The 19187-nt window shown below is 27.3% G+C and overlaps 6 protein-coding genes across 16 annotated transcripts; 4 read left to right on the top strand and 2 right to left on the bottom strand.

The window, feature by feature from the left end:
- Position 1: 1 nt before the first annotated feature.
- Positions 2-2007, top strand: Dph1 (diphthamide biosynthesis 1). 2 transcript variants are annotated; one of them, XM_085662619.1, is made up of 5 exons: positions 2-139; positions 454-756; positions 857-1164; positions 1252-1635; positions 1744-2007. In XM_085662619.1, the coding sequence occupies exons 2-5, from the start codon at positions 660-662 to the stop codon at positions 1972-1974; spliced, it is 1020 nt and encodes a 339-aa protein (XP_085518745.1). In that variant the 5' UTR covers positions 2-139; positions 454-659; the 3' UTR covers positions 1975-2007. The 2 variants fall into 2 exon arrangements, with proteins under 2 accessions (XP_085518745.1, XP_035742668.2); XM_035886775.2 differs by lacking the exon at positions 2-139 and having other exon boundaries at positions 245-756.
- Positions 2008-2294: 287 nt separating this feature from the next.
- Positions 2295-4448, top strand: LOC118450826 (transcription factor Atoh7-b). Its single transcript, XM_035886776.2, has 3 exons — positions 2295-3035; positions 3496-3726; positions 3815-4448. The coding sequence occupies exons 2-3, from the start codon at positions 3508-3510 to the stop codon at positions 4055-4057; spliced, it is 462 nt and encodes a 153-aa protein (XP_035742669.1). The 5' UTR covers positions 2295-3035; positions 3496-3507; the 3' UTR covers positions 4058-4448.
- Positions 4449-4700: 252 nt separating this feature from the next.
- LOC146872399 (uncharacterized) lies at positions 4701-8502 on the bottom strand. Of its 2 annotated transcripts, none has more exons than XR_014983322.1 (2): positions 7333-8502; positions 4701-7251 (listed from the first exon to the last, which is right to left on the bottom strand). XR_014983322.1 is itself a non-coding variant. In XM_085662871.1 (2 exons), the coding sequence occupies exons 1-2, from the start codon at positions 7398-7400 to the stop codon at positions 4734-4736; spliced, it is 330 nt and encodes a 109-aa protein (XP_085518997.1). In that variant the 5' UTR covers positions 7401-8044; the 3' UTR covers positions 4701-4733. The 2 variants fall into 2 exon arrangements, 1 of the variants encoding a protein (XP_085518997.1); XM_085662871.1 differs by having other exon boundaries at positions 4701-4995; positions 7333-8044.
- On the top strand, positions 8399-9824 carry Sem1 (Suppressor of exocyst mutations 1). Of its 2 annotated transcripts, XM_035886761.2 has the most exons (4): positions 8399-8621; positions 8704-8800; positions 8946-9017; positions 9687-9824. In XM_035886761.2, exons 1-3 carry the CDS (start codon positions 8537-8539, stop codon positions 8995-8997), a joined length of 234 nt encoding a protein of 77 aa, XP_035742654.1. In that variant the 5' UTR covers positions 8399-8536; the 3' UTR covers positions 8998-9017; positions 9687-9824. The 2 variants fall into 2 exon arrangements, with proteins under 2 accessions (XP_035742654.1, XP_035742653.1); XM_035886760.2 differs by lacking the exon at positions 9687-9824 and having other exon boundaries at positions 8946-9114.
- LOC118450819 (uncharacterized) lies at positions 9386-13853 on the bottom strand. 2 transcript variants are annotated; one of them, XM_085662870.1, is made up of 9 exons: positions 13713-13837; positions 12017-12698; positions 11624-11933; positions 11217-11560; positions 10935-11158; positions 10520-10860; positions 10263-10416; positions 10041-10201; positions 9386-9958 (listed from the first exon to the last, which is right to left on the bottom strand). In XM_085662870.1, the coding sequence occupies exons 2-9, from the start codon at positions 12637-12639 to the stop codon at positions 9659-9661; spliced, it is 2457 nt and encodes an 818-aa protein (XP_085518996.1). In that variant the 5' UTR covers positions 12640-12698; positions 13713-13837; the 3' UTR covers positions 9386-9658. The 2 variants fall into 2 exon arrangements, with proteins under 2 accessions (XP_085518996.1, XP_085518995.1); XM_085662869.1 differs by having other exon boundaries at positions 9390-9958; positions 10041-10204; positions 13713-13853.
- On the top strand, positions 13333-18944 carry LOC118450818 (endoplasmic reticulum metallopeptidase 1). Of its 7 annotated transcripts, none has more exons than XM_085662865.1 (15): positions 13947-14084; positions 14214-14498; positions 14617-15163; positions 15258-15385; positions 15454-15585; positions 15662-15782; positions 15859-16164; positions 16274-16503; positions 16745-16925; positions 17167-17351; positions 17473-17628; positions 17714-17919; positions 18034-18146; positions 18224-18399; positions 18470-18943. In XM_085662865.1, exons 2-15 carry the CDS (start codon positions 14496-14498, stop codon positions 18632-18634), a joined length of 2649 nt encoding a protein of 882 aa, XP_085518991.1. In that variant the 5' UTR covers positions 13947-14084; positions 14214-14495; the 3' UTR covers positions 18635-18943. The 7 variants fall into 7 exon arrangements, with proteins under 7 accessions (XP_035742651.1, XP_085518992.1, XP_035742650.1 ...); XM_035886756.2 differs by having other exon boundaries at positions 14611-15163; positions 18470-18942; XM_035886758.2 differs by lacking the exons at positions 13947-14084; positions 14214-14498 and adding an exon at positions 13333-13413 and having other exon boundaries at positions 14611-15163; positions 18470-18941.
- The last annotated feature ends 243 nt before the right edge of the window (positions 18945-19187 follow it).

Here is a 19187-nt window from a genome sequence, read left to right as displayed (position 1 = left end):
ACAATTCAAAGTCAATTTCAATACGAATTCATAATAATCATTTAAAAATTTTATGATTATTAAGTTGACAATTCTAGTTATTAATTAGACTAAGTTGCAAGTACTGATGTTTAGTTGAACACATACTGTTATTATGTTGGTAATTATATTTGATCATAACCAACGTTTACAGAAATATGATTAGAGTGATAGGAAAATTGTAGTATAGTATATAAATGAATTACAAATTTGTGTAAATAAAAATTCAATAATTTCAGAATTGATAATAATATAGCGAAGAAGTTTAGTTAAAATCATTTTTATTTAAATAATGTGCTTACAAAAATGATTTCTAAGATGTAATAGCTCCTGTGTTTAATAAACAGAAGAAAAAATACACTTAAATAATATAATATGAGTTATAATGATAACATAATTTTTTAATAAAAGCAGATAATATAATCATGATTGCAGAATATGAATCTGCTGTTGTAATTAAGGCAAAACCAGTTCGCAAAGTATTTAAAGCTCCAATCAAAGTTAATAAGATACCACAAGAACTTTTAAATGATCCCTTATTGAATACAGCTATTGCAGCATTACCTAATAATTACAACTTTGAAATACATAAATCCATATGGAGAATCAGAGAAATTAAAGCTAATAGGGTCGTTTTGCAAATGCCTGAAGGATTATTAATGTATGCAACAACTATAGCCGATATTATTGAAAATTTTACAGATGCAGAAACTATTATTATGGGTGATGTAACGTATGGTAAAATATAATTATAAATATGTGTATATATATATATATATATATATATATATATATTATTTAATATTAATTTGATTACTATTACAAATTTATTTTATAGGTGCATGTTGCATAGATGATTACACAGCTCGAGCATTAAATGCAGATTTTATGATTCATTATGGACACTCTTGTCTAATTCCCATTGATCAAACTATTGGAATTAAAGTTCTATATGTATTTGTTAATATAAGTATTGACATTGTACATTGTATAGAAAGCATTAAAGCTACTTTATTAGTTATTTCAAAAATATCACTCATTAGTACAATACAGTTTGTAGGAACGTTACAAGCTATTGCAATAGAATTGAAAAAAAATGGATATGAAGTTTCTATACCGCAGAGTAAACCATTGAGTCCAGGCGAAGTGATTTTTCTTCTATTTTCTATTCTTTGTTTACTCTTATATAGGTTATGGTATTATGTATTAAATTAATATAAACCATTATTAAAGATTTTAGGTTGCACTGCGCCACAAATACATTGTGCAGATGCTATTGTTTATATAGGAGATGGTAGATTTCATCTTGAAGCTGCTATGATTGCAAATCCAAATTTACGAGCATTTAAATATGATCCTTATGAAAAAAAGATGACAGAAGAATTCTATGATCACAAAGAAATGCGCGAAACAAGACTCTTGGCGATAAATTTAACAAAGAATGCTAAAATATTTGGAATGATACTTGGGACTTTAGGTCGGCAGGGACATCCGAAAATTGTGGATCACTTACAAAATAAGTTGAAAGCTTTAAGAAAGGAAAGCGTTATTATTTTACTTTCAGAAATATTCCCAGATAAAATTAAATTATTCAAAAATGTAGATAGTTTTATACAGGTATATAATTCAAAAGTAATTAAACAAAATTCATTAGCTCATCTAAATATTGTCTCGAGTTTTATTTAAAATATGATATTTAAAAAGGTGGTTTTTCATATCTTTAAGGTTGCATGTCCACGTCTCAGCATCGATTGGGGCATTAATTTCCATAAACCTTTTCTTACACCTTATGAAGGTGCAGTCGCCCTGAAGATGGCTGAGTATGATAAAAATCAAGCATATCCTATGGATTTTTACTCTGCAGCTAGTTTAGGCCCATGGACTCCAAATCATAAGAAATTTGAATTAGAGAAACGTATTAATACGTGTTGTGGTAAATGTAAAACTGGAGAATAAGAAATAAAATATTTTTTAAAGCTTGCAAATAATTTGTTAAGAATAATAGATCTTAATAGTTTTTTTTCTTTATCTTTTATTAAGTATAATATAATTATATTGTAATCATAATTATATTGTTGAAATCAAAATTTTATAATTAAAGATCTTATAGATTTTATGTCTGGAAGAAACAAATCAAATAATTACTAGTTATCTTACTCATTTTTTTCAAATATTTGATAAAATATAACAACGTTCATTTATATATATACGTTACTATATAAACATGATTGTTATAAATTTTTTTTCTCCTTTTTTTTGAACTATATTGAGATTTAACTTATAATACTGATACGATATAAAACTGATTTGATTTGAAAAACTGAAACCATGCATGAATATAACGCGCGCACCCTTTTCTTAATACACACTCTTGACTGGCGTAGTTAGTGGTAAAGCGGTAATAAGCAAATAGAAGACCCCGCGTGGGCGAATTACGTCATACGCCCACCTGTAGCCGCTCACATATATACATCATATATGTAGAGATTCAAAATGCTATAATATATACTGGGTGTGCGTTCAAATACATCCTTCTTATTTTCCGTAGTAAGATCAAATTCTTTTTTGAATCTTTCCTATTTGCGCGATAAAAAATGTATTATAAGAGAAAAGAAACTGGTTTAAGAAATTAAAATCAAAAATATAACAACTATATCTAAGAGTTCATCATAAAATTTAACTCGTACATCTTTTTGATTTTTTAGATTATTTATTCATATTTAATATAAATCTTTGCCTGTTAAAACTGGTCGGTCTAATTTATTTGAAATTTTAACAAATAATACTTGTCTAAATTTCAATTTTTGTTTTCTATCAATAGATAGTATTTAAAAAGATATTCTAGCATTTAACGATGAAGAATTAGCCACGCCGTAGGTGGTGCAATATTGAGGGGTGGAAGGTGGCGCCGACCGCACCCCGAAGTCGCGACGACAGTCTTCCAGCGTGGCTCAACAAGTACACGCGGTACTCGAACAACGATTCAAATTGTTAAAGATCCCTTAATAAAATATAAGGTATGCTTTGCTATAATATTTGTAATAGACAGTTTCCTTTAATTTATTTTTTTTAATTTGACAATTTCAACTAATTTTTTATATAATAAATAAAATTATACATATTTAAAAATATATATATTTTATATTATATTATAGTGCGTCATATATTTAATAATTTTAGCGAGTTTTCAAGTTTATTATAAAAACTTATTTTGTTATATATAGCAATTTGGTTAAAATATAATAATTTTTTTAATATAGAAGTATTTATATGTACATTATATATTTAAATTTTCATTTGATATCTCTATTTTTAAAAAATATTGAATTATACGATCCTTTTTTTTTATATATATAAAATTAATGAATATTAAATTTGACACATAAATATTTCAAGTAAACATATTTACCTTAAGTAAACATATTTTCAATTATATAAATAAATGTAGATTGATTATACGCATATTTGGTAATACAGTTGCTTCGTATAATGAGATCTAAAGTAACGGGTGAAAGTAATTGGGAAGCAAAGTGGACTCGACAAGGAGTACAAGATAGTGGTACAGTACATCGACCATCAAGAAAAACAGAAAAATTTAAATTATCAAAGTCTCCACGAGCGTCTACGTCTAAAGAAAGGACACTTCGTAGATTAGAAAGTAATGAAAGAGAAAGAATGAGAATGCATAGTTTGAATGATGCGTTTCAGGTAAATATTGACTTCTCCTCTAATTCTTATTATTGTCAATAATTTAAAAGATATTTGTAGTATTCTAAAATTTTGCCTTTTACACTAGTCTCTACGTGAAGTAATTCCACATGTTACTAAGGAAAGACGTCTTTCAAAAATAGAAACTCTAACATTGGCTAAAAATTATATAGTTGCTCTTACTGATATAATATGTGCAATAAGAAATGACGAAACCTCAACAAATCAAAAAGTTGAAATTTCGGAACCCCGAGAACCACAGTGTAACAAAAACATTTGTATGGACATAAATACACCAGCTTCATCAAGATCTTGCAGTCCAGAAGTTTAAAGTTTTTATTAAAAGAAAGCAAATTTTAATGGATTAGAATGGAAAAATAATGAAACCAAAGCTACAAGTCTGTGAAATATTAACAATGTAGATTTAAAGTGAATGTCAAACTTCCAAAAATCATTTTGCATAATCATATTTATATTCTTGTCAAGATGACAATGACATCTTGACATAAAAAACTAGTGCTGATATTTGCATAAAAGATACTCATTTACTTGTTTTAAATTAGCTAACTTTATATAGATATTGACAAAAATAATATTTACATTCCTCATATCTATCAGTATTATCTTTTGCAATCTTAGTATCATTATTTATTACATGCTCATTATTACATAGTGTAACATATACTGAAATAGTACAAAGCACTTAGCATTTGTCTGTTAATAAATAAAGTAAATCAAGATATTACAAAACTAGAGATATCTGTGTTTCTGCTAGAATGTATAGATGTTTAATATATAAATTTATTCTTGCATGAAAATATTATAGATCTGCTTGCTATATACATTATTAAATTCATAACTTATTTTTAAATGTAATATATTTATATCATATAATCTATTTTGTGAAAAATAAAAACTATGTAGTTGAAATATATACAGGATTCGACGTTCGTTACCAATTAAAAATGCTGTAGTTTTGTCAATTATGAATCTTTTTATTTAATATTTTAAAACAATGTAGAAAACACATTAGATTTCATGAAAGTGATGTCACTGTTCGATATGGTTACTTCTGACGCGGATGATGGTATCAAATCTTCCAATAAAATCATTGCACGCTGCACGAATGAGATTCTGTGGAATTCATTTTCATTTCCGACGAAGCACTGATTTCTATGTTTCCACATTTTCATATTCTGTTGTAGCCTCCAAATTGGACCATATGGAGAAGTCCATCGGATATAAGTCTGGCGAGTATGGAAGTCACTGCTGCAAAGAAATGAAATGTGGAATGTGATTTTTTTAAAATTGTTGTATCGAACGAGCTTTATGGAATGGTGTCGAGTTCTATAGGAATATCCAGCGGTTTGCATCGAATTGTTTGTATGTCCAAGGAATCAATAATCAAATTATTTAACACCTTTCGTTGGTACAATTGCTGTAACAGTAGCCCACATCATCACAGAACTAGGCACTTGTTTCCTCATAGCAACTTACTGTTTAAATTGTCGCTGGATTTGCCCTTTAACTACACACAGTTATTTTGTTTGTTAATGTATTGTTGAATTTTTTCTTTTATAAAAATTTTTTCATCAGAAAACACCAAATTTACGAGGTCGGTGCTTGCGTATAAGGTTTTTAGTGCTTTTAATCATTGAAAACGAACAGCCTTTTGTATTGGGGTTAAATCCTGTACTTTTTGTATCTTGTAAGGATTCATCTTAATCCTTTCGCTACTAACGGTGACTTAAGTTACCCGTGAACTTTCGTGAGCAGAGTATATATGTTATCTCCATGGTTATCCATCGCAACCATTTTACACTTGTTTTACGCTATAAAATTTCAGATTGACAAAACGAACAGCAGTATAAAAATAACATTTCGGCAGCACGCTTGTTTAGGCTCGCTCACACTTTCGAAATGTTTAATTTTTTTGTATTTTTCACATCATTGCATTTTATATTTTTCGTTTATTTTTCACACCTCAAAGTTAATGAATACGAATTACAAAAGGAGGAGAGGAAACTGCTACTCCATCGAAAACGAGAACAATGAGATGTATGATAAATTATCGGATTCTGATAGCTATACTGCAATAAATAATATTTGTACTAGAAAGAAAGCAATCAGCATTCGTCGGAAAAATGTACTTAGCATGTCAAAATCAGAAGATGATTACATCGAAGATGCTTTGTTATCAACTACTTTTAATAATATTCAATGGGCTATGGAGAATGTTGAATTAACATTTCACAATTTGAATACTTCCAATTCTGGACTTCAAACAGAAGAGAAATTTCTCCTCTGCAATATTAGATTTTCAATTATTTTTTTCACCTGATTTTGTGGATTTTATTGTGGATAAGATAAATAACTATTGGGCACGTACAGTAAATGATGACATGCGTAACATCAAAATTGATCGACGAAGCTGTCGACGAGCTGTACTGTTTTCTCGCATGTACGCTACTAATGTCGAAAAACAAAAAATGACGGCTTAGCGAGTATTGGTCTAGAGATAAACTTTCAAAAACTGATATTTTTTACAAAATTATGTGCAGAGATAGATATTTAGTTTTATTGAAAGTTGCATTTTGTTGATAATAATCAAAAGTCTTCTGATCGTTTGCAAAAAATTAGCAGCGTTTCAAGCAAACTTCAAAAATTGTTTAAAAACTCATTTCATCCTTTTCAAAATTTATGCACAGATGAAAGTCTTTTACTGTATAAAGGCAGACTATCTTTTAATATACCGGCCAAAAGAAGCCGATTTGGCATTAAAACGTACGTATTATGCGGCTGTAAAACAGACTATGTACTAGATACAATCGTATATACAGGTAGTGATTCACATGTAACAGAGAACACGGAAGAGATTGGCAAAACAGGAAATATCATTTTGACACTTTTGAAACCTTACTTGGGAAAAAGTCATTCATTGTATGTCGATAATTATTATAGCAGTCCTGCTCTTTTTAATTTATTACATACAAATGTAACAAATGCTTGTGGGACTGTAAAGCAAAGGCGAAAAGGAATGCCTATAATAGACTGAGAATTAAAAAAAGGCGAGATTGATTTTCGGACATCGAGTAATTTGCTGGCCCTTAAATGACATGATAAAAAGGATGTTTTCTTTCCATACTAGCGAATTTATATGTACAGGAAAGAGAAATTATAACACTCAAGAATTTATACGTAAACTCAAATGTATAGTCGATTATAATTCGTCAATGCACGCTGTCGACAAATGTGATATGGTTATTAGTTCCATTAAATCTATCAGAAAATTTATAAAATGATATAAGAAGTACTTTTTTCATTTGTTAGATATTGCCGTTTGGAATTCTTATTGTTTATATAAATACAAAACAGGAAAAGATATTTCTGTAGCTACTTTTCATCTTAAATTAATACGACAAATTTTACGAAAATACCATAAAGACGACTTTAGACAAAGCGCTCCTAGATCTGCGGATAAAAATCCTTTTAGGTTTACTGGTAGACACTTCCCAGCGATTTACACTAGCGAAAACAAAACGAAAAAGTGGATTGAGAAAGTGTATTGTTTGTACTAAGAATGGTGTCCAACGACAGACGCATTACCAATATAAGCATGTGAGGTAGGACTTTGTGTATATCCGTGCTTTCAAACTTTCCATACGAAATTGCATTATTAAATTATATTTTCTAATTGCATTATGCGATAATTTTTTAACCCTTTCCTTTCTACGGGCGACTATACTCGCTCTGCGTAAGATGCCGCGGTATTGAACGTATGACGGGCGATTGTTGTTGTTCCGCAAGTGCACACTTTTAGCACGGTGGCTCGTTCAGCAGATATAGCGCGCCGGAGAATGCGTCCGTAGCGAAAAGGTTAAGTTCATTTTTCAGTATCCGCTGTATACTTCTGTCGGACATGTTCAGATCTTTAGCCAATTTTATTGCGCTCTGACGTGAATTTCTTTGAATTCGAGGCTTCAGCTTTCGAACCATTTCTGATGATGTTGCTGTTTTTCTTCATGGCATTTTGCGACGCTATCAGTATCACTGTAACGCTTTATGGTTCGATATACAAATATTTTCACACGTAAATGCTGGAACTCACGAACAATAGCTGGTTGTGATTTTTCGGCTAAATATAAGGCAATAATACTATTACGTTTAAATTTGAAATAATTATTTTTAATTACGACGTAGAACGATATGCTTTCGTAAGCTAATAAACAACTTAACAGACTAATGGTAATTAAAATATGAACACGCTGCTATTTGTAGTTAAGCATCTGTAGCAGCGTAAAGTTGGTAATACTTCGAGTGTCGGATTTAGTATATACAAAAATAATACATATATATTAATCCTAATAAATTATATATACATATATTCTGCACATAAAAGAAAAGACTTAGTTCCTTCAATAATATTTATAGTTACTTTTTTTAAATATAAAATATATCGTATATAAATAACCTGAAAGGTGGTAAATATAGTATGAATATTTAATCACGCTACGAATAATATTATGTAGATTATTTATACAATGTGCAATAGTTCTTGTATTAATAATTGTTTTAATTTGATAATTAATTAATGTCCTGACAACTTTTTAATTTGTAACATTTGATTTTTCAAATTTTTTCTAATATACCACTACAAATGCTATTATCATAGAAAATACGAAGAGATAAATATATGAATGATGGAAAGAGAAACTGTGGCCGTATGGAGAGGGTATCCCCACCATAAAGAATTTATAACAGCAGATGTATAACTGTGATTCGTATAACTTGTACAAGTAAATTCTTTAACATGACTGACGGTAAAAACGATAAAATCAAAGTAGATCTGGGATTACTTGAAGAAGATGATGAATTCGAAGAATTCCCAGCAGAAGGTATATATTAAATTTTTAATATTTAAAATAGCACATTACATATGTTGAAACATAACCTTTATTTCGCTGAATCATATGACAGATTGGACGGCAAAAGATGAAGATAATGAAGATATTAGTGTATGGGAAGATAATTGGGATGATGACGATGTTGAAGACGATTTTAATCAACAATTAAGGTATATATTAAGTAATAAATATTTTAAGGTTAATATTATCTTGTTCCCATGATTGTACACATCTATGATGTGCCTTTATTTATACTTTTGATGAGTATTAATCATTATAATTTCTTAAATATTAGTTAATGTATTGCAATTTTAGAGCACAACTAGAAAAACAAAAAGGTCAAGGTGAACCAACAAAAGAAGATTAAATGGTCTGCAACATTTAATAGTACGTTATTGTATCTCTACTCTTTGTATGCATCATAAATTATAATATATGATTTTTGGTATATGTTTCTATTTTACATTAAATCTATAACAATGTACATATTAATGTTTTCTTTTATACGTAACATATTTTCTAGAAAGACTACTTAATCATAACCTATAGATTAATATTGCAATACAATCATCTTATAGATATATTTTGCAGAAATATATAAATATAAATAACAATACAGAAAATTATATTATTTTAAAAGCTATTACATTATAACAATACACACATATATAGACATATATTAAAAAAAAAGTTATTCTGAAAATAATTAAAATTCGATTAAAAAATACTGTACAAAGATGATTCATTAAATATTCATATTATTAAACATTGATATAGAAACATCATACTGATTTACAAATTATATATAATCCTTATTATCTATTATTCTGCAAGAGATACTACTAAATAAATACTTGACATTTCTTATTGCAAATATATGATCAGGTACACAATTTTTCATTTTTTAATGAACATGCAATTAACACACATACACAGAGCATCTTTCTAATACATTACTAAAGTATTTGATTAATTTTTTCTTATACTATGTAAACTTCTGTTGCATCAAGTTACACAAAATATAATAATCAATATAAATCATGATTTGTTTTACAGGAAATCAATAATTGTGACATCAAGACATCTAACATTTGCATATTTAAATCCAGATTAATCTTTTTTATTTCATATGAAGTAAGTAAATATTTTAGAATCTTCTGTGTATCTTCCTCTCCAAAAATAAGTTTCATATCACTTGGGATTTTTGTTTGCAATATTTCAAATATTTTATCCTTTACAAGTACAACAGATTCTGCTGTGACGTTACTTTGTGAATTACATGTAAATGACATATTACTTAAATTGTCTGATAACTTCGAAATAATTTTCTGGAAATAATTATGTACATATATATAAATGCATAACAAATAGTAATATTTTATATATTTTATATATTGGCATAAGAATTACCTCTATAAGAGGTTCAGTGACATTTCCAAATAACAATTTAGCCCATCGAACAACAGCTTCTTGTTGTAACACATTGTTACTTCCAATACCAGTCAATACCTCACAAATTAAATCGATAACAACACATGTTAAAGATAATTTCGAATCTAATTCTTCCATTTCTTCTATAAGATATAAAATATTATAGATTTTATTAAACTAGAATTGATTAAATTTTCTTACCATCGTAAGGAGTGTTAACTATATCCCACCAATTTGCCATTAATTCAGAATCTCCACTGCCTTCCATACTATCAACTGCTTCATATGCTGTATCTACAGAACAATAATCGATTCTTTCAGCCACCAATTGTTGCAATTCGTTTGCTAAATTTTTCTGCAATAATAATATAATATAATCTAATATATCTTGTATTTTGATTTTACAATCCTTTTATATAATTTATACGACTGAATAAGACAGCACTATATCTACTCACTGATTTAATATCTTCTACGAATCTCCATGGTATATCAGATAAAGGTATCAATGTTGGTAATGGCATAACTTCTTCTTCTGAATCTATTTCAAATCCAGGTACAACTGTTTTTAAAGTATTGAATACTCCACTGACAGTTTTAGCTAAAAATCTATCAAATCGTGGTGCAACTATATCTGCTTTTTTTCCTGCATTACTACTTGGTCGCAAAAAATGTCTTAATTGCGTTGGACATTCATTGGCCAAACGTATACAAAGATTTCGTAAATAAGTTTCCATCTCCACACGTCCACCTTCTGGCAATTCTAATTCTGACACAATACTGGCTATTGATGGTATCTATAAAAAATAAATAAATTTATATTTATAGATCAATTTATAAATTGAATTTATTAAATTCTATATAATCTTCCCTCTTCCAGAGAATTATGTAATTGAACAAAGTCAGAATGTTGTCTTTTAACTGTGGCTGTTGTAGTTTCAAATAAATCTACTCCACGCTGTTCAACATCATCAAATTGAATGCAATATAATAATTGCTGTGAACCATCTGCTGTTGTATGAAATTCTGTCCATGGTATACATAAATTTATAAACTGATTAACTTCACATATTACATAGGATTTTTCTTCTGTACGTCTGCAATAATAAATTTTAAATGAATAATATAAATATTATAAAAGCTTTCATAACTTACAATGGTGTAGTTGCAGTAGACTTTTGCTGTAATAAATTTCTTAGTCTTGCAATAGTTGTGGCAAAATCCGTAGGTTCTTCATATATCGGTGATATTCTGTTATTATCAATTTCTGTATCCATCTCTGATATATTTACATCTGCCCAAAGACCTCTATGCTGTACTGTTAAACCTTTCAAACTTAAAGATTGTTTTTCAATATTGATTGGCAATGATAAATTTTGATTTTCTTGCATAAATTTTGTCATTGACTTATTAGAAATTACAGGTTGGAGTAGAGGATGTGGAATTACCGTAGTCATTGCAAATGTTATACCATCATTCAATCCTACAGGAACAATGTCCTGAAATTAATAGCAATTATTTACTGAATTATTTCATTTTATGTCTATGTACGTTATATTTACATCATCTTTCGTCCACTGTTTGCTGGCTTCTTTTGATATACTCTGCAGTAACTTTAATAAACTTTCAAACATCCAATTAGGACAACTTATTGTTTGTATCATTGTCAATAGTTTTCTGGCTAAAATAGATACTAATAATTTACAAGGTAATGAACTAGTTAGTTCCCACTGTAAAAATTCTTGAGCTAAAACAGTAACTAGACGATGAAATATATGTTCCAAAGTTAGTACACTTCGAGATCCAGGATGTAAACATCTGTATGCTTCCTCTAGATTTGTAGAAGTACCCTTTTCAACTCTACGCAATGCTCTGTAAAATGTATAAAAAATTGAAATAAAAGGAAAACAAAATGGTGTTATAAGATATAATTTATCAGGTATAATCATAATTACCTACGATATTCTTTTAAATGTAATAATACTACATCAGCCATTTTGTTAGCAAGCTTTAATTTATCTATCGAATTAACTTTTTGCAATATTTTTATTAGTAACATTTTTAATAATGTTTGGGCTTCATTAGGAAATGCTTTATCAGTACTTATATTTTTGTACCAAACATCTATATAGTCAAGGTTGATTTTTCTTATTATATCATCTACATATATATATTTTTTTTTTGATAAGGAATCTCCATTAGATAAATTATTGATATTTTCTGTATTGATAACTTTTCTATGTACTTTATAATTACATTTATTTTCTAATATTGGAATCTTATGTTTTTCTGTTGTGCTCAAAGATTCTAACTCTAAATATTTTGGTAATCTTTTATAAATCCATTTTTTTATAAATTCTATATTAATTGGCACAGTTCTCTTTAATGTAAATCTAAGTAAAACACAACTAAGCCACATTGATACGATCATGACAAATGCAGTCCATGAAAGTGAAATATATATAGGTACAGATATAACTCCAACCCATTGTTGAATAATTAAACACAATAATATACTTGCTATACAGAATAATAGTAGTATCTTGTTCAGCCAGCTTATTAGTATAATATTTTCCATTTTAGATTATCAAGATTATTTTATTTGTAGATTAAATTTTTATCAAATAATATTTATATCTATAAAACAATAAACATATTTTGATTAATATATATTATGTTTAATACACACATAAAAATTTATAATCTATGTACATTCGATCTTGATAAAATGTTTATATATGGCATGTGTTATTAACAGATTTATATACATAGTATCTTAAGTTATTCTTGTCTAAAACACATTTAATTTATTCACATTAAAATGATAAAGTTTACTGAATTGTTCGTTATGAATTTTAAATAGAATTCTTTATGTTTTGCAGATCTTGATTTACTTTTTTAATAATAAATGTAAATACTATAGTATTAACGTAGTATTAAATTATTAAGTACTGTCAATTTTATTATAATTTTCATTTCTCTGATATATTTAATGTCATATTTATATCGTAAAAAACTTTTTTCTATAAAAATATCGAGACACATTTACCTATATAATTGTTACGTATATAATCGAGGAAATGATTAAATGTGATGATTATAGATACACGTGAAATTCACCACAATTAATGGTAAAAAAAGCATCAAAAACTAATAAAATTAAACGTTTGTTAAAATTTTACTCCTTTTCATTGTGTCACAAATATCGTTTTAATATTTTGATAATCATCACATTTCAATATATCCATCTAACCTCTTAATTCTTCCATTATCATTTACTTATACATACTGGACAACTTTCTACGTCGATATAATTAATAACGAAGTTTATTATGACGATTACAAATATTAGGTATATGCACAGTTTTAAAAAATTATATTTTCTTTTATTGTAATATATGTAAATTATTGTATTGAATTTCAACAAATCAACAAATAGCAACAATTTACATTTTTACAATAATAATTGCGCGAACTAGAACCATATATATCGGTATTTTATAATACGCTTTATAGCAAAAAAGGAAATAATTTATATATTGACGAAAGATATATTATAGTGATTTTGAATAATTTGAAGTGATAAATTAATTTAGAATTTCAGAATTTGGTAAGAAATGCTTTTGTATTAAACAATATTATTCTACATACGTATATAGGTAGTTTCAGATGATAACAGAGATATACATATGTGTATTATACGTATCATCGAGTATATCAAACAAAATCGCTATCTCTTTATGAATCGTACTATGTGTACCGTCAAGTGCTTGAATACCTAATGATAAACGAACGTTTGGAAAAACTAACTGAAAGTTAATTTGTTTTTTATTAATATCAGTGAATTTTTTTTATTAATGTTGAATATATTCTTTTCTCTTCAAGGAAAGATATACTCGTCGACGATGTCGAATCTTTGTCATAACCTAATTTAAATTTATACAAACGACCGTAGATACATTAATATTGAATAAGATTACATAAAAAAGAGACCAATAACGATGAGATAATAATGAAAAAAAAGTACGTATCATTCTAGTAAGATTAGATATAATCGTCATTCACCTTTGCATCTTTACAAAAAAAAAAAAAAAAAAAAAAAAAAAAAAAAAAAAAAAAAACATTCTAATGTACAACTATTTAATTCCTCAGTTTTGAATAATCGTGTCAAAGAAAAATAGAGTATAATTTAAAAAGTTGACTTTGTAAATAAAAATAACAAGAAGAACGACCATCGAGGAAAGAAACAGTGCGTGCTTTATAACTTTTTTTACTTAAAAGGCACAAAAGTTGCTTTCGATGCGGTACTATGCAGTCTGCAGAGTAACGTGACGCAATTTCGTTCGTGAAATTCTTATTATATTTCTTTCAACGTTTTCTAAAATTTTCTTCTCGCGATAAGATACGTTCTGTAAAAATAAATAATAAAGCATCATGGTAAGGCTTTTTTTCATTTTTCGTGTACTTTAGTGAACATTATAGATGATATTATTTATTTATTTTATATATAAAATTAGCTATTTTTTTTTAAGTATGAAAATATATTAAGTTTCAGAGAGATGGAGTCAGATTGCGCCAGCATACTACACGCAGATATTCAGATAGTAATTCACGAGAGAATAGAATAATTTCTACGAGAAAAGATATACTGCCAAATGAAACTCCACATCTTTTTTTTGTGCTTACTTTTTTTCTATTTGTATCATTCATTATTATTGCGTTTGAGAAAAATTTACCAGAAGCATGTATGATAGAAAATGAAGAACTTTATCCTGGTAGATTTATTGCCGAGAGAGCACGTAATCACATAATAAATCTTACATCTATTGGTCCACGAATCGTTGGGAGTTATGAAAACGAAGTGTTAGCCGTGAAATATTTAACTATAGCAATTAATGAAATAGTTAATAAGGCGCATGAAAATCATAAAATTACGCTTGATATAACAAAACATAGTGGATCATTTCCATTGAAGTTTTTAGATGGCATGACAAATGTATATAGAAATGTTCAGAATGTTATTGTTAAAATTGGGCCACATAATCCAGTAAAGCATAGTTTATTGATGAATTGTCATTTTGATACCTTTCCAGAGAGTCCAGGTAAATGTATTTCATGTAACATAATAACATTGTTTCTAAGCAAAATTGATTTATTCTTAATATATTCAAAGAATATCATGGCATATAATGATAGGTGGTTCCGATGATGCTGCTGGATGTGCTGTGATGTTAGAAATATTACGTGTAATGGCTTACAGTCCACAGTTATTAAAGCATAATATTATTTTTTTATTTAATGGAGCAGAGGAAAATCTATTAGAGGTACTTCCAGATTAATTTAAATTTAAACAAAATTAAATTTATAGGAAGATATAATTTTTATTTCATAGGCTTCACATGGTTTTATAACGCAACATTCTTGGGCTAAAGAGATTAGAACTTTTATAAATTTAGAAGCATGTGGTGCAGGTGGTAGAGAATTATTGTTTCAAGCTGGTCCTGATAGTCCATGGATTTTGGAGGTATTTCAAATTTATATCTGTTTATTTCATGCATTATATATATTTGATTTTATTTCATAATAATTCTTTTTCTCAGATTTATTCTAAATCAGTTCCATATCCATTTGCATCGTCCTTGGCTCAAGAAATATTCGAAAGTGGCATTGTTCCTGGAGATACCGATTTCCGAATATTTAGAGATTTTGGAAATATTTCTGGTAGTATATATATATTTCTTATTTTTATTTAGAAATATAATTGACAAAGTATTTATATTTAATATATTTTGTCCAGGTGTAGACTTTGCTTGGTCAACTAATGGTTATGTTTACCATACAAAATTTGATACAGTAGATCAAATACCGTTAGGATCTTTACAAAGAACTGGAGATAATATTCTTGCTCTTGCTCAAGGAATAATGCTGGAGGATTTTATGCCAGATAGAACATCACAAAATGCAGTAGAAAGTCTTGTATTTTTTGATTTTTTAGGTGCATTCGTGATCAGATGGCCATTGTATATTTCAAGTACAATAAATGTTCTCAGTATTTCTATAGGAATATATTCTGTATATATGAATATGCAAAATGCACGCAGAGGTAAATATGAATATCTGTGCTGATATGATTGACTATAAGAGCAAAAAAAGTTTTTTATGATATTATTATTTTCTATATTACTGATATAAACTTATATTTTGTTATCTAGATGCCAAAAAGTTCACATATCTAAAAAATTTATTAATGTGCATCGCTATTATTGTTAGTTCATGGCTCTTATCTTCATTTACATGTACAGCAATTGCACTAACTCTTACGAAATTAGGAAAAGTTATGAGTTGGTATGTAAGACCAGCATGGTTATTCTTTTTATATGTTTGTCCAACTGTTTTCATGTCAATGATTTTATTCTTGTACGTTGGAACTCGACAAAAGAAGGTAAATGATTATGTATCCATCACATTGTATTTACAGTATTTTAAATTGTGATCATGCTATTATTAATAGATAAAAGTAATATTAGTCAAAAGTAAAAGCAACTAAAACATAATTAAATTTCCAATTAATCTATATTTTGTGAAGATTTTCAATTTTATGGAAATTGTATAATATATATAATAGTATTTGTAAAAATTACAAACAAATATATCGTATGTATTGAATAATTTGAATTTTACAGGAAATAAATTCCATGTGGATTTTGTATCAAATGTATTGCGATGCATACTCTGTTACATGGATAATAATACTTTTCTTATGTGTTTTACTTAAGATAAAATCCGGTTTTATACCTTTACATTGGGTTTTTTTCCCTGCTATTGGAAATATATTACGTCTTAACTTTTTCTACAAATGGAGAGGTATTAATTTATCTTAAATTATATCACTTCTTATTATCAAAAGACATTTTATCATGTAACAATATATATATATATATATATTGTTATATATAATATTATATATATATATATATATATATATATATATATATTGTTATATATAATATTATATATATATATATATATATATATATATATATATATATATATAAAACATATACATTAAATTATATATATATATATATATAATTTAATTCTATAGGTTGGAAATGGCTTTGTTACCACATAGGAATGCTGACTTTACCCTATATGCAATCATTTTATTTAACAATTGGTGCTTTGTATCTTTTTATTCCCATAATGGGACGTTCTGGTGGTAGCCTTAACTCTGAAGTTGTTATAGCTAATATATTGTCATTATTATTTTGCTTACTATTTAGTTTTACGGTAAGTTGGTTTGTATTGTACTTCATATTTATTATATAAATAACTTTTTATAAATAATGAGAATGCAATTTTATTATTGTCTTTATATTATATAATATATTTTTTCAAATACTTTTTTCAGATGCCTATAGTAATTTTAATAAAGAATGCAGAACGAATTATAAGTGTATTAACAGGAATATTTTTGATAGCAATTGGTATATTAATTCTAACACCTCTTGGTTTTCCTTATAGTGGCAATCTATTATCTCTTGCACCACAACGTTTTATGATAGCGGTAAAATCTAGAATATAATTAATTAATCATTATTCACATATACATTCGCAATATATTGAAGCATTTCTTTCTTCTTTATATGTAGCACACACAAAGACAATATTACAATTTTGATGGTAGTCTTAGATATTCTGGAACAGGATATTGGCTTGTTGACTTAGATATGAATAGTCCCCAAAGTGTACAAGCTATGGTACCAGAAGTTAATGCTGTTACACCAACAATTAAAGATTGTGAGAAAGAATTATATTGTGGTTTACCATATTTAATGCCAGTTACAACATTTTTATGGTAAACATATATTCATATACTTTTTTAGGTAGTTTGTGTTATAAATAATTGTTATTATCATTAGTTAAAAATTATCTTTATAAAAAAATGTTTAATAAAATTATGATTTTATAGGAAGACTAGTTGGATATCAGGACCTGCACCATTTATAAATGTTCCAACAAAATTAGATCTTATATCAAAAATTACTAAACATAATGTTACAAGCTTTACCTTTAATGTAACAGGTAATAATAGTATAAAATTTAGAAAAAGAGTTGATATAAATTTGTAGCACAATCTAAAAACAATTTATTATATTTAGGTCCAGACCATATAGGTATAATTCTTTCTCCATATAAAGATGTCCATTTAGAAAAGTGGAGTATATCAAATATGGAACCATTAAAAGGTCCTATGTGGAATGGTAGAGAAACTTATTTCATTTATTATGCTTGTGCCTCTGACTGTATTCCTTATACATTTTCTATTGAATTAAATGTGAGTTTTTTATTAACTAATTTAATTTTTTTATGAAGTACTTTTATATTAACTAATTAATATATTTTAGGTATATTCCCTAGAAAAGGTTCCTTCTTTATCTATTGCACTGGCTGGTCATACTTTGCATGGAAAACACCAGAAATCCTTAAGATTTAAACAATTTTTAGTTCAGTTTCCACCATGGGCTGTTATAACACCATGGACCGCAACATATACTTCCTGGGAATTCTAATAGACCTAGACTTTAATCTACCAAATTAATTAAGAAAAGATCATAGCGATTGATATGTCTAAAAAAATAAGTTATTATGGCAATATCATAATGAAGCAAATGCATTTACTTTGATTGCTTTTGCCTAGATAACAAGAAAGCCTAAGAATATGCATCATTTCATAGTTCATATACTAGTCAAAAGATGAAGTTTGAAAGTAGGAGTTTATAATCTTGAGATATATCATCAGTTCCTCTTATTTATCTGGGATAATATATCACGTCGTAAAGTGCATAAAATAAAATAAGTTAAAATAAATAGAAATTAATTAGTAAAAGTAATTATTTTTAAAATTCGTAAATTGCCATATTTTAATACACTATTTTATACTATTTTTGAAAAATCAATAGTAAAAGCTATTAGCATTATGTTAAATTTATATTATATAATTTTGTTGAAAAAATGATGTACACCTTATAATAATAGATAATATAATTAAAAGTTACTTCATGTTCGTAGATATGTTGTTTATAAATTCTACGTTGTACGAGTTTTGTAAAAATAAATGCAAAA

The sequence above is a fragment of the Vespa mandarinia genome, chromosome 19, assembly GCF_050613455.1.
Source record: "Vespa mandarinia isolate Hongniang chromosome 19, ASM5061345v1, whole genome shotgun sequence".
Classification (NCBI taxonomy): domain Eukaryota; kingdom Metazoa; phylum Arthropoda; class Insecta; order Hymenoptera; family Vespidae; genus Vespa; species Vespa mandarinia.
The sequence above is the reverse complement of the archived record's forward strand: the minus strand, read 5'-3'. Positions and strand labels throughout refer to the sequence as shown.

Bases quoted from the DNA above. Each gene is read 5' to 3' on its own strand.
- LOC146872399 (XM_085662871.1), bottom strand. From the start codon at position 7,400: ATGCAATTTCGTATGGAAAGTTTGAAAGCACGGATATACACAAAGTCC. The intron at 4,996-7,332 runs GTAATGCGTCTG...ATTTCTTTGCAG, and splicing joins TACCTCACATGCTTATATTG to CAGTGACTTCCATACTCGCC.
- Sem1 (XM_035886761.2), top strand. From the start codon at position 8,537: ATGACTGACGGTAAAAACGATAAAATCAAAGTAGATCTGGGATTACTT. The intron at 8,622-8,703 runs GTATATATTAAA...ATCATATGACAG, and splicing joins CGAAGAATTCCCAGCAGAAG to ATTGGACGGCAAAAGATGAA. The intron at 8,801-8,945 runs GTATATATTAAG...TTGCAATTTTAG, and splicing joins GATTTTAATCAACAATTAAG to AGCACAACTAGAAAAACAAA.
- LOC118450819 (XM_085662869.1), bottom strand. From the start codon at position 12,639: ATGGAAAATATTATACTAATAAGCTGGCTGAACAAGATACTACTATTA. The intron at 11,159-11,216 runs GTAAGTTATGAA...TTATTATTGCAG, and splicing joins TCTACTGCAACTACACCATT to ACGTACAGAAGAAAAATCCT. The intron at 10,861-10,934 runs AGGGAAGATTAT...TTTATTTTTTAT, and splicing joins ATTACATAATTCTCTGGAAG to AGATACCATCAATAGCCAGT.
- LOC118450826 (XM_035886776.2), top strand. From the start codon at position 3,508: ATGAGATCTAAAGTAACGGGTGAAAGTAATTGGGAAGCAAAGTGGACT. The intron at 3,727-3,814 runs GTAAATATTGAC...CTTTTACACTAG, and splicing joins GTTTGAATGATGCGTTTCAG to TCTCTACGTGAAGTAATTCC.
- LOC118450818 (XM_035886756.2), top strand. The intron at 16,926-17,166 runs GTATTAATTTAT...TTAATTCTATAG, and splicing joins CTTTTTCTACAAATGGAGAG to GTTGGAAATGGCTTTGTTAC. The intron at 18,400-18,469 runs GTGAGTTTTTTA...AATATATTTTAG, and splicing joins CATTTTCTATTGAATTAAAT to GTATATTCCCTAGAAAAGGT.
- Dph1 (XM_035886775.2), top strand. From the start codon at position 444: ATGATTGCAGAATATGAATCTGCTGTTGTAATTAAGGCAAAACCAGTT. The intron at 1,165-1,251 runs GTGATTTTTCTT...CCATTATTAAAG, and splicing joins AACCATTGAGTCCAGGCGAA to ATTTTAGGTTGCACTGCGCC. The intron at 1,636-1,743 runs GTATATAATTCA...CATATCTTTAAG, and splicing joins ATGTAGATAGTTTTATACAG to GTTGCATGTCCACGTCTCAG.